Raw genomic sequence first — 13,671 nt, forward strand, 5'->3', positions numbered from 1 at the left:
ATGGACCCTAAATAAGGCATGTGAAAAAATTTGAATGAAATTGGTTGTGTAGTTCTCAAGCTTTAAGGATTCACACAGACAGATAGACACACATTCTCATCTTTATATATAAAGATATATATGACAGGCTTCTTTCGGTTTCCGCCTACCAAATCAGAGCTTGGTTGGCCCGAGGCTATAGTAGAAGACACTTGCCCAAGGTACCGTGCAGTGGGACTGAACCCGGAACCTTGGGGTTGGGAAAGTGTGTGTGGTGGTATGTCTGTGTATCTGATCATCATTTAATGTCCTTTGTCCTTGCTAACATGAGCTGGACGATTTGACCAGAGCTATATATGAATCTATAGCCTGGCTCTCTCTCAGTTACGATGAATGATCCAGTTGATACAATTAACAGAACCACCTGCTCAGGAAAATGAAATTAACATGCAGGTGGTTGAGTACTCCACAGACGTGTGTCCTTAACGTAGTTCTCAGGGAGAATCAGCATGACATAGACTGTGACAAGGCTGGCCCTTTTTTTAATGACCGGTACTATTCATTTTTGACTGCCGAGTGGACAGGAGCAACAAAAGTGTCTTCCTTCAAGGCCACTATACACTGCTAGGAATTGAACCTCTGATCTCATGATTGTAAGCCGAATACTCAATCCCAGTGTTTCCCAGCCTTTTTTTTTTGCCAGTGACCCACTTTTTAATAACAAGAAATCTGGTGTCCATCAGTATTTTCCTTTTTTAGGGAGCTTGCTTCCTAGCTACATGGTTTCGGGTTCAGTCCCACTGCGTGGCACTTTGGGTAGGTGTCTTCCGCTATAGCCCCGAGCTGACCGGAGCTTTGTGATTGAATTCGGTAGGCGGGAGTTACTGCCATGTGTGTATGTGTGTGTATAGCTGCTCAGTGCCTCTCCGAAAGAGAGAGAGGGGGAATATAGAAACAAGATTTTTAATTCAATTACCTGGCTGATGGTCACCTTGTCTCGTTTAGTGAGAGCCCGGCACCCAGTGCATACGGCACAGATCCTTGATTTGAGGAGACAGTTTTGTTCACTTCAGCCGTCAATCACCCCATTTTGTAATTTGAAGCCGGTTTTCCTTGGCTTCCAGCAAATTGTCAACTGCACTAAATCCACATTCGACCAAATAGGCGCAGGAGTGGCTGTGTGGTAAGTAGCTTGTTTACCAACCACATGGTTCCGGTTTCAGTCCCACTGCGTGGCATCTTGGGCAAGTGTCTTCTACTATAGCCTGGGCCAACCAAAGCCTTGTGAGTGGATTGGTAGACGGAAAAGAAGAAGCCCGTCGTATATATATATATAATATACACACACGTAGAAGTGGCTGTGTGGTAAGTAGCTTGTTTACCAACCACATGGTTCCGGGTTCAGTCCCAATGCGTGACACCTTGGGCAAGTGTCTTCTACTATAGCCTCGGGCCGACCAAAGCCTTGTGAGTGGATTGGTAGACGGAAACTGAAAGAAGCCCGTCGTATATATGTATGTATATATATATATATATATATATATATATATATATATATGTCTGGCCCCGTGCCGGTGACACTAAAAGCACCATCCGCTCGGTTCGTTGCCAGCCTCGGCTGGCCCCGTGCCGGTGACACGTAAAAGCACCATCCGTTCATGTTCGTTGCCAGCCTCGGCTGGCCCCCGTGCCGGTGACACGTTAAAAGCACCGTCCGTTCGTGGCCGTTTGCCAGCTCTGTCTGGCCCCGTGTCGGTGGCACGTAAAAGCACCATCCGCTCGTGTTCGTTGCCAGCCTCGGCTGGCCCCGTGCCGGTGACACGTAAAAGCACCATCCGTTCGTGGCATTGTGCCAGCTCTGTCTGGCACCTGTGCAGGTGGCACGTAAAAAACACCCACTACACTCGCGGAGTGGTTGGCGTTAGGAAGGGCATCCAGCCGTAGAAACACTGCCAAATCTGACTGGGCCTGATGAAGCCTTCCGGCTTCACAGACCCCAGTTAAACCGTCCAACCCATGCTAGCATGGAAAACGGACGCTAAACGATGATGATGATATGTGTGTGTGTGTTTGTCCCCCTAGCATTGCTTGACAATGGATGCTAGTGTGTTTATGTCCCCGTCACTTAGTGGTTCAGCAAAAGAGACCGATAGAATAAGTACTGGGCTTACAAAAGAAGTCCCGGGGTCGAGTTGCTCGATTAAAAAAGGCGGTGCTCCAGCATGGCCGCAGTCAAATGACTGAAACAAGTAAAAAAAAAAAAAAGACGAAGGACAATGAATCAATAATTCTCTTGCTGACATTAAATATTGAAACAGAGAACAAACGCCTGACAAATGCAGGTGCCTCACTCGTTATGCTGATTGGTCGTACCTACATCGATTCCCATGGTTTCAGTATAGATTTTGCACGGCAATGTTTTTTACTTTTTCGTTTCAATGTCCAAAGATAAGCTACAATCTGACAAGTGTGTGCCCACGTCTCTTGCAAATACTTTCACAGCCCATGCTAATGCACGCCCCGCTGTGGGGAAACGTGGCTCTAACCATTAAGAGTTGTATTACAATATAGTATGTGATCAAACCCTACTTGTGGAGACCTGTTGAGGCAAGTGAAAATCGAAATCGAAATCTTTCAACATCAATGGAAATTGTAGCTGAGATACCAGTGTCGGTGGCACGTAAGAGAACCGTCCGAACGTGGCCGTTGCCAGCGCTGCCCCAACTGGCCTCCGTGCCGGTGGCACGAAAAAGCACCATCCGATCGTGGCCGTTTGCCAGCCTCGTGTGGCACGAAAAAGCACCATCCGATCGTGGCCGTTTGCCAGCCTCGTGTGCACGAAAAAGCACCATCCGATCGTGGCCGTTTGCCACCTCGTGTGGCACGAAAAAGCACCATCCATCGTGGCCGTTTGCCGCTCGTGTTGCACTAAAAAGCACCATCCGATCGTGGCCGTTTGCCAGCCTCGTGTGGCACGTAAAAAGCACCATCCGATCGTGGCCGTTTGCCAGCCTCGTGTGGCACATAAAAAGCACCATCCGATCGTGGCCGTTTGCCAGCCTCGTGTGGCACGTAAAAAGCACCATCCGATCGTGGCCGTTTGCCAGTATCGTCTGGCACCTGTGCCGGTGGCACATAAAAAGCACCCACTACACTTTCGGAGTGGTTGGCATTAGGAAGGGCATCCAGCTGTAGAAACACTGCCGGATCAGACTGGGTCTGGCGCAGCCTCCTGGCTTCCCAGACCCCAGTTGAACTGTCCAACCCATGCCAGCATGGAAAGCGGATGCTAAACGATGATGATGATGTGTGTATTCACTTCTGCTGCTTTGGTCCAGCTGCTTCCTTCCAGCCATTTTTTTTACACCAACATTAACGTTATGGGACAACTGTAGGAGTGGTGGTCACTATAACCATCCCTTATAAGGCGGTGAGCACGCCGGGCGAAATGCTGGAAGGTATTTCGTCTGCCGTTACGTCTTGAGTTGAAATTCCGCCAAGGTCGACTTTGCCTTTCATCCTTTCAGGGTCGATAAATAAAGTACCAGTTATGCACTGGGGTCGATGTAACCGACTTAATCCCTTTGTCTGTCCTTGTTTGTCCCCTCTATGTTTAGCCCCTTGTGGGCAATAAAGAAATATATAACCATCCCTTATCGCTTGCCACTCAATGATTGCAACCTTTGTTTTTTTTTTCTTTCTTTCAGTAAAGCTGTTTCTACCGAGTCCCTACAAGCCCTCATCTGGACGTGTATTGTGGCAGACCAAGTTTTTGCCCCTGACAAATCCAGCTCCACTGATGACCTGAAAGCCCTGGTAAGTGACCGGCCCAGTCTGCTGCTGCTGCTTCTGGCCTCGTTTATCACGGGAGTTTGGTTCCAAACAGAAAACCAGGCACTTCGTGCAGTTTCATCTTTTATCTGTTCTCTTGTTTCAGTCATTGGACTGTGGCCACACTGGAGCACTGCCTCAAAGAAGTTTTAGTCGAATGAATCAACCCCAGGACTTGATTTTGTTAACTCTGCTACTTATTCTGAATCAATAAGTTACAGGGATGTAAACACACCAACACCGGTTATCAAGCAGTGGGGGGGGGGGCAGACACAAAAACACATGCCCATGTATATATATATATTATAAGTAGCTTGCTAACCAACCACATGGTTCCGGGTTCAGTCCCACTGCGTGGCATCTTGGGCAAGTGTCTTCTGCTATAGCCCCGGGCCGACCAATGCCTTGTGAGTGGATTTGGTAGACGGAAACTGAAAGAAGCCCGTCGTATATATATATAAATATATGCGTGTGTGTGTCTGTGTTTGTCCCCCTAGCATTGCTTGACAACCGATGCTGGTGTGTTTACGTCCCCGTCACTTAGCGGTTCGGCAAAAGAGACCGATAGAATAAGTACTGGGCTTACAAAGAATAAGTCCTGGGGTCGATTTGCTCGACTAAAAAGGTGGTGCTCCAGCATGGCCGCAGTGAAATGACTGAAACAAGTAAAAGAGGGAGAGAGAGAGAGTAAGCAAAATCAGGAAATGACATTATTTGATTAATTTTCACTGTGCTGATGTCCTCCAATTGTAAATTCCTCATCATTTAATGTCCATCTTCCATGCTGGCATGGCTTGGACGGTCAGCTGGGGAGCTGTCCAAACTCCAAGTGTCTCTTGTCGTATGGTTTCTTCAGCTGGATAGTCTTTCTTTTGCCAGATTATTGGCGCTCAAACATCTCTCACCTATTTTCTGTCCATTTTCTCTGTCTAATTCTTTTTCCCATTCTCTCTAATCATCTTTCTCTCTCTAATCCACCTCTAGTCATCTGTTTCTCTAATCCTTTCTTTCTAGTCTCTTCTCTAATTCTTCCTCTTTAATCATCTCTTTCTCATCTCCACTCTGTAATCTTCTTTCTCCATCTCTCCCTAATCCTTTCTCCTTAATCTCTCTCACTCTCTCTTTAATGTCTTTCTCTCTAATCATCTCTCTCCCTCTCTATTTCCCACTCTCTAATCTCTCCTCTCCCTCTTTAATTTCATCTCTCTTGAATCTTCTGTAATCCTCTTTATCCCTAATCCTCTCTTCTCTTCCTCTCTAATTCCCCTTCTTTAGTCATCTCTCTCTGATCTCTTCTCTATAATCCTCTTTCTTCATCTCTCCCTAATCCTCTTTCTTCATCTCTCCCTAATCCTTTCTTTTTAATCTCTCTCTTTCTCCTTAATTCTTTCTCTCTAATCTCTCTCCTCTAATTCTTCCTCTTTAATCATCTCTCTCTAATCCACTCTCTTTAAATCTCCTTCCTCTCTCTCTCTCTCTCTCTCTCTAATGCTCTCTTTCTTCCTCTTCCACCAGGTGTCTCTACAGTCACTCCTTCTCTATGGATGCCACTCGGCCCGTCTCAACACACTCAATGCCGTTGCATACAAACACATTTCCAGGTTGTGGAAGAAGGTAAGTGCTTTTGGCTGTGTCTTGCTCTGTGTGTGTGTGTGTGTGTGTGTGTGTGTGGTGGTGCATCATTGTTAATTGCTGCTGCCAACCAACAGTGATTCCCACCCTGGGGTCCACAGATCCCTGCTGGTTTGCAAAGGTAGTACTGGAGGTCAAAATTTCATATATATATATATATATACATATATATTTATGTATATACACACCGGAGTAAACACATAAATGTGAACCAAGGTGGAAAAAAGAGTACTCAAATACCAGTGGTAGAGTAATATGCTTTATTTAAAAGTAGCAGAAAATTCTAGCAAAAACTGTCCGACGAACGGGAACGTGAAACTCAGAGTAACAGGTTTTGTTGAATTTTCTGCTGCTTTAAATAAAGTATATATATATATATATATATAAGCGAGAAAGAAGCAACAAGAATGGATAGGTTTTTAGTACAATCGTTTCATACAAGGACAGGCTTTATTAAAAGTTGTAAAAATTACAGCATATAAACGTGTCCCGTACTCATCAGCTAAAATACATGTGAGTTCTCTAGACATCCTAGTGGTTGAGGCTATACTCATGAAGTAATTTTTCTCGCTTATAATCACCCCACATTACTGTATTGTTAAAACAGTATAGTTTTTTTTTTGGTGCATCTAAGTTAGGTACCATATTCAAGTAAATTCATTTAAATTAACTTGAATCTTTATTGCTTTTTGTATATATATATATATATATATATATATATATATACATATATATATATATACATATATATATGTACATATATATATATATATATGTACATATATATATATATATACATATATATGTACATATATATATATACATATATATATATGTACACATATATATATATATACATATATATATATATGTACACATATATATATATATATACATATATATATATATGTACACATATATATATGTATATATATATATATATATATATGTACACACACACACATAAGGATCAGCAAATTAAAAGGGGTCTGTGGGAAAATTCATTTAAATAAGATTGGGAACCATTAGTCCACTACAGTACTAAACTCTGCAACAGGTACTGCAGCACTATACCCAGGGATACTACAATACTGGGATCTTTTCCTTTTGAACAGCACTTTTCAACACAATTTCTAGTTAACTTCGTATACTGGTAGAATGTGTCAAAATAAAACATTTTCTTCTCTTGGCTTTCTTGAGAAAATTGTAATTTGTTTGTTTAACGTAGTTTAATTTTTCGAATTTTAACCAATCCTATGGCCTCTATTGAGCTAAAATCATTTGCTGCGTCTAAAACTGAGACAACATCCTGTCACTAGCCCTAACTCTAACCCTCACCCTAAATTTTAGCCTTTTGGGGGTTTTTTTTTCTTAATTGTTAAATTAATTTAAGGATAACAATTAAGAAAAAAACCGAAAGGCTAAAACGAAAGCAAAAACTCAAAACAAAAACAAAACGAATAATTTTAGACACACGCGTAACAATTAAATTAATTTAACAATTAAGAAAAAAAAACAACCAAAGGCTAAAATTTAGGGTGAGGGTTAGGGTTAGTGACAGGATGTTGTCTCAGTTTTAGACGCAGCAAATGATTTTAGCTCAATAGAGGGCATAGGATTGGTTAAAATACGAAAAATTAAACTACGTTAAACTTACAAATTACAATTTTCTCAAGAATGCCAAGAGAAAAATGTTTTATTTTGACACATTCTACCAGTATACGAAGTTTAAAAGTGGTTAGTTAACTAGAAATTGTGTTGAAAACTGCCGTTCAAACGGAAAAGATCCTAATGCTGTCACCCACACAGCAATAACAACAAGCAATGTAGCTTCTCACTGGTAGAAATAGCTGTCAAGTCTGTCACAAATCACATCTGTTGTTGTTATAAAAGGAAGGACACATAACGTTATGGTCACTGTTGGAGTGCATTGCATTACATGTGTCTGTTTGGTCAGACCAGACCTGGGGTTAAACAACAACAACAACAGCAGTCACTCACTTTCATCCATGTCACCTAATAATAATAATAATAATAATAATAATTTCAAGTTTTGGTTCATGGCCAGCGAATAATAATAACACATCGACCCCAGTGCGCAACTGGTACTTATTTTATCAACCCCGTGAGAATAAAAGGCAAAGTTGACCACAGCAGAGTTTGAACTCAGACCATAAAGACAGGTGAAATCCCACTAAGCATTTTACCCAGTGTGCTAAAGATTCTGCCAGCTGGCCACCTTATTATTTAATCATTTCTACTGGAGGCACAAGGCCCCGAATTTGGCAGGAGGGGACTAGTTGATTACGTCGGCCTCAGCAGGATTTGAACTCAGAACGTAAAGACAGATAAAATGCCATTAAATATATTGCTCAGTGTGCTTACAATTCTGCCAGCTCGCCACCTCAATAATAATAATAATAATAATAATAATAATGTTATCATGTACATTGTTTTGTCTTGGTATAAAAGATGGGCTACAGCAAATATTCTGCTCAATATCACAAATTTGCTTGTCAGTTGTTTGACCTTAACCAGTTGACCATGTCCCTTGGTGGCTGACGATATGTGCATCTCTGATCATGAGCAGAAGTAGTGGAGGAGCATCATAGCCATGTGTTGAGAGGGATTCTTTGGGGTTTGAATGATTCACCTCTGGAAACATGGGTGGTTCTTTCAACATCCTTAAACAACCCTTATTCAGGGACCTTTTGAGCGGGATGGGCTACTCGACCTGAAGAAAATTCTAACTGGGCCTCACCTGCAAGGTCATGTGCTGCTTATCTTGATATGAGATCACCATGAGCGCACATATGGTTGTGATGCATGTGCCTGGTGCTGTACCCTTATCGGACGGGTAGTCATGATGGGTATATTGGGCTTCGTATATTTTACCCCAGTGTCACTTTGATGGCATGAACTGCTCTCTCACTCAATAATAATAATAATAATAATGATGATGATGATGTTTCTTCCTCTTTTTCTTTCTCTTCATTCTTCCCCTGGTGCAGTCGCCTGCAACCGTGCAGTTGTACACGGAATATTTGACGTCACTGGAAGGTGCACCACACCTGCTCAGCCTCGCTTCGCTTGTGATGCAGCATCTGCATGACACCAAGAACAAAGAATGCATCCAGGCATGCAAGGTAAGTGAAGCATGTCAATGCAAGTGCCATTGACATATGTTGAGGAATGCATGCGTTCGGGTGGAGATTTGTGTCTGTGTGTGCACATACCGGGTGCAGTGGGTAAATTGTTGCCATTTTATATTGTTAATTTTGTGCATATGCATTGTTTATTTTTAATTTTGTTCACTACACAGTATAGTAGGGTCAGTTGGGCACTGTTTGTGAGGAAAACAGTACCATGATGCAATTCACTGTGCCAGAAATTTGGAAACAACATGCTGTACTGCTTTGCATTCATTCTGGAAGCTTCAATACGAACATTTCAGTGTTTGGATGTCAGTCTGAGGATGTGTACTGAAAGTGATAAAAATCAAACATCCAGTCAACATCATGGTCATGGTGTTTGGAGTGATCATTAGTGATGGCGACATCGTGCCTCCATCCATCTTCCCACGCGGTCTCAGACTCAACACAGGCCTACTTCAAGTGCCTGAAGGAGGTAGTCCTGCCCTGTGGTGAAAAGGGTGGTTGCTGGAGGACCCTGTCTGGCAACAGGACTCTGCACCATGCCACACAAGCAGGAGAACCCAGTCATGGTTGTCAGACAGTTTCTGCAGCCACGTCACCCCTAACATCTGGCCACCTAACTCCCCAGCCTGCAACCCCCTTAATTATTGTGTGGGGCACAGTTGAGCGAGAGACCAACAACACTCCTTGTAACACCAAAGATGGGTGAAGGCAAGGATTATGGCAGCATTGATCAACTTAAACAAGGAGACCATCCAGAAGAGATGCTGGAGATTCCAAAGTCATCGGGAGTCTGTGGTTGAAGCCAATGGCGATTTTATTGAATAAATTTACTCTTTAGTATTTCAAGATATTTTTATGTAATTTTGGTAAATCTGTTAAAACGAGATGTCTGTGTTCTCTCCATCTTTGCATTGTTCAGACGACATTTTATTCATTTCATCCTGTATATACTGTTTTATTCTTTTACTTGTTTCAGTCATTTGACTGTGGCCCTGCTGGAGCACCACCCTAACTGTTTTAGTTGAGGAAATCTGCACCCAGCACTTATTCTTTGCAAGCCTATTACTTATTGTATCGGTCTGTTTTGTTGAACTACTAAGTGATGGCGGACGTAAACACACCCACGCCAGTTGTCAAGCAAGGGTGGCGGTGGTGAGAAATATACTGACACAGACACACACATAGATGTATATGACAGGATTCGTTCAGTTTCTGTCTCTCACAAGGTTTTTGTTGGCCCGTGGCTACAGTAGAAGAGACTTGCCCAATGTGCCACACAGTGGGACTGAACCCGGAACCATGTGGTTGGAAAGCAAGTTTCTTACTACACAACCACTCCAGCACCTGAATATATATATATATATAATATAGAGCAAAAGTCTTCGGGTATAGCAGGGTGTAGAGTTAGGGTATCTCCAGAGAAGCACTCCACCCAATTACTGGGTTTTCAACACTGTCAGGTTCCAGCCCAATGCCAGAATTCCTTAGGTGTAGAAAATCCTCATTTCATGATGATTATGCTGTAAAGTGGGTTTGGCAAAGAGTCAATTATAATCCGGATAATTAACTATTGTAACGAATCATTACAGGTGTGTTAAAGAATTTTCTTTGTCTTCTTATTATATTGGTTGTATACTGTCAATCTAACGTGAACGTGACAGTAGGGGATTACACCACCACTGTTTAGCCCTAGGAAGCATCGACGCCTCCTGATGGCTTTGACACATTTTTTTCCTGTCAAAGCCATCAGGAGGCGTCGATGCTTCCTAGGCTAAACAGCAGTGGTGTACCCCCTACTGTCACGTTTGTGTTAGATTGACAGTATACAACCATTCTATCGCCCCACCACCGTACATGTCTCTATGAGAGATTTAAAAATTTAATATTTCTGATCTTATTATATTATTTGGCTTATAAAGATATATATATATATACACACACACACATACACACATATGCACACACACACATGCACACACATATATATATACACATACATACAAACATACATACATACATACATACATACACACACACACACACATACACACACACACATACAAACATACATACATACATACATACATACATACACACACACACACACATACACCACACACATACACACACACACACACACAAACATACATACATACACACACACACACACACACACACACATACATACAGTAGAACCTTGAAGTACGAGTGCCTTATTGTACTTGTAATTTGCTGTACCAGCTGAGTCCCATGTGAATGTTTGTCTTAAAGTACGAGCGGAAATCCGCAGAATGAGCAAACGAACCGTCCCATCTTGAAGGCAATTCAGTTGATAAAACCAGTTGACATATTTCTTTTGCATTCTCTTTTTTTATAATTGTCGTTTTACTTGTAACTACAATTTTCCTGTTTTAAAACCCATAAAAAAATTATTTTTGAGTGGTTTTGTGGGGCTGGAACGTATTAATTATATTTTAGTTAATTTTACTGAGGAAAATTGATTTGTAAAATGAGTAAATTGTAAGACGAGTTTGGTCATGGAATGAATTAAATTCATACTGCAAGGTATCACTGTGTATATATATATATATAGCTTTTCTTTCCCTATGTTTCTGACAAAGAGCTCCACTCGAAACATTAAATCCTCCTTCATTCTTTCCTTTCCTGAACATCCAATAACACTATACTTGCTCCATGTCCTCAGGCTGTTGTGTTTTCTCTTTGTTCATGTTTGGATTAACTATATATATACATAGATATATATATATATATACATATATACTAGCACTATGACCTGGCGTCACTGGGTCGTAGTGCTAATGCATGAATATACAGCTGCGTGCGTGCGCACGTACACATGAGTACTGTCCAAATCTCCGACCAATCACGTACAGCTAGCTGGCATTCAATTGGCGTATCAAGTTTCTGGCATTTTGATTGGGTTTTGGATAGAAAATTCACAAAAAAGTCACTTCTATTGATTTTTTAATGGCTTTGCAGGGTGACTGGGGAAATGTAAAGATGTGCACGACCACCCTTGGATGGTTTTGAATGACCATAGAAAGTGCGAGCCCTCTAACTGAAAAACTGTGGATTTATATAAAGGACATACACACACGCACACACAGACATTTTGCCGTTTATATATATAGACTAGCAGAATTGCCCGGCATTGCTCGGGGCTGAATTGCTTGAAAGTACTGTTAATGATTGCACTGAATTATGATGATTATTCAGGCAAATATTGATATAAGTTTACAGTGGGAGATAAGGACTTAACGATAAAACGTGTGCCATTGCATTGTTTTGGGGGAACCAAATTTCTGATGAGCATTATAGGGGCACCAACTTTAAGTTTGAGAAAGTGTGGTGGTAGTCCGGGGTGCTCAAAGGAATTGAGTACCTCTATTGGATAGTTGATGACGTCCTCTGGGTCAGGAGTTGTATCGATAGACTGATATACATAGACTTCACCAGGAATGAGTTTTAGCATTTCATCATTAATATGGTGAACAGTTTTATTCCTCGGGGCCAGTATAGCTTTTTTGCCAATCCAATCCATATTCTGATAATTAGCTTGTAGATCTTGGAACACTGCATCTCTGAGATCAGAAGGCGTCTTAACAATGGTACAAATGGAATCGATGGCAATATTACCATTTTCATCCCCTGGTATTTTGCCTTCGCCAAGTGCAAGGAGGGTGTGAGGAAATGCTGCTGATGTGATATTACGTCGCATATGAGCACGCATATTGGTGTGAAGTTTGAGAGTTACTTCCCTTTATTTAAAAAAATATGCATTAAAATGGAAAAAATGATGGTAAATTATTTGTAAAATCATAGACTCATCGTAGATGCGCGCTAATACCCAGAAGAGCTCGATATGAATCACGACTATAAGATACCCGGTTTTGGTTAAACTGCATCGCAAAATGTGGGAGTAGTTAGGAATCTAAATCGGAGTAGACAGACACACAACCTTTCTTTTATATATAAATATTTTCGTCCTAAAAAACTTTGTATGGATTGAATGGTTACCTCTATGGAAATATATACACACAATACATACATCTGTGTATAGATGAATATATAAATACATTTAAATATCTATATACACTTTTGGGCGATCTTTCTTTTTCTTAGAGATAACTTTAGATCTTATATTCGTCCTAAAAAACTTTGTATGGAGTGAAAGGTTACCTCTATGGAAATATATACACACAATACATACATCTGTGTATAGATGAATATATAAATACATTTAAATATCTATATACACTTTTGGGCGATCTTTCTTTTTCTTAGAGATAACTTTAGATCTTATTTTCATCCTAAAAAACTTTGTATGGATTGAATGGTTACCTCTATGGAAATATATACACGCACATTATACATACATGTGTGTATAGATGAATATATAAATACATTTAAATATCTATATACACTTTTGGGCGATCTTTCTTTTTCTTAGAGATAACTTTAGATCTTATATTCGTCCTAAAAAACTTTGTATGGAGTGAAAGGTTACCTCTATGGAAATATATACACACACATAATACATACATCTGTGTATAGATGAATATATAAATACATTTAAATATCTATATACACTTTTGGGCGATCTTTCTTTTTCTTAGAGATAACTTTAGATCTTATTTTCATCCTAAAAAACTTTGTATGGAGTGAATGGTTACCTCTATGGAAATATATACACACACGTTATACATACATGTGTGCATAGATGAATATATAAATACATTTAAATATCTATATACACTTTTGGGCGATCTTTCTGCTACTTGTATATACTTTAGATCTTATATTCGTCCTAAAAAACTTTGTATGGAGTGAAAGGTTACCGCTATGGAAATATATACACACACATTATACATACATCTGTGTATAGATGAATATATAAATACATTTAAATATCTATATACACTTTTGGGCGATCTTTCTGCTACTTGGATATAGGTCTTATATTCGTCGTAAAAAACTTTCCTGTCACACACTCACGCACACACACACACACACGCATCCTCACACACACACACACACGCATCCTCACACA

At 40.7% G+C, this 13,671-nt stretch overlaps 2 protein-coding genes across 2 annotated transcripts in view; one reads left to right on the forward strand and one right to left on the reverse strand.

Moving 5' to 3' along the window:
• Positions 1–13,671, reverse strand: part of LOC118768486 (putative uncharacterized protein DDB_G0282133) — a 389,663-nt gene that overhangs the window by 206,993 nt on the left and 168,999 nt on the right. The gene's annotated exons all lie outside the window — the stretch shown is intronic.
• LOC115226294 (eIF-2-alpha kinase activator GCN1) overlaps positions 1–13,671 on the forward strand; it is a 156,044-nt gene that overhangs the window by 18,434 nt on the left and 123,939 nt on the right. The window contains exons 4-6 of the mRNA XM_029797282.2: positions 3,687–3,795; positions 5,326–5,424; positions 8,454–8,588. Of these exons, the coding sequence (XP_029653142.1) occupies positions 3,687–3,795; positions 5,326–5,424; positions 8,454–8,588 (343 nt within the window). The remainder of the gene's footprint in view (positions 1–3,686; positions 3,796–5,325; positions 5,425–8,453; positions 8,589–13,671) is intronic.

The sequence above is a fragment of the Octopus sinensis genome, linkage group LG30, assembly GCF_006345805.1.
Source record: "Octopus sinensis linkage group LG30, ASM634580v1, whole genome shotgun sequence".
Lineage (NCBI taxonomy): Eukaryota > Metazoa > Mollusca > Cephalopoda > Octopoda > Octopodidae > Octopus > Octopus sinensis.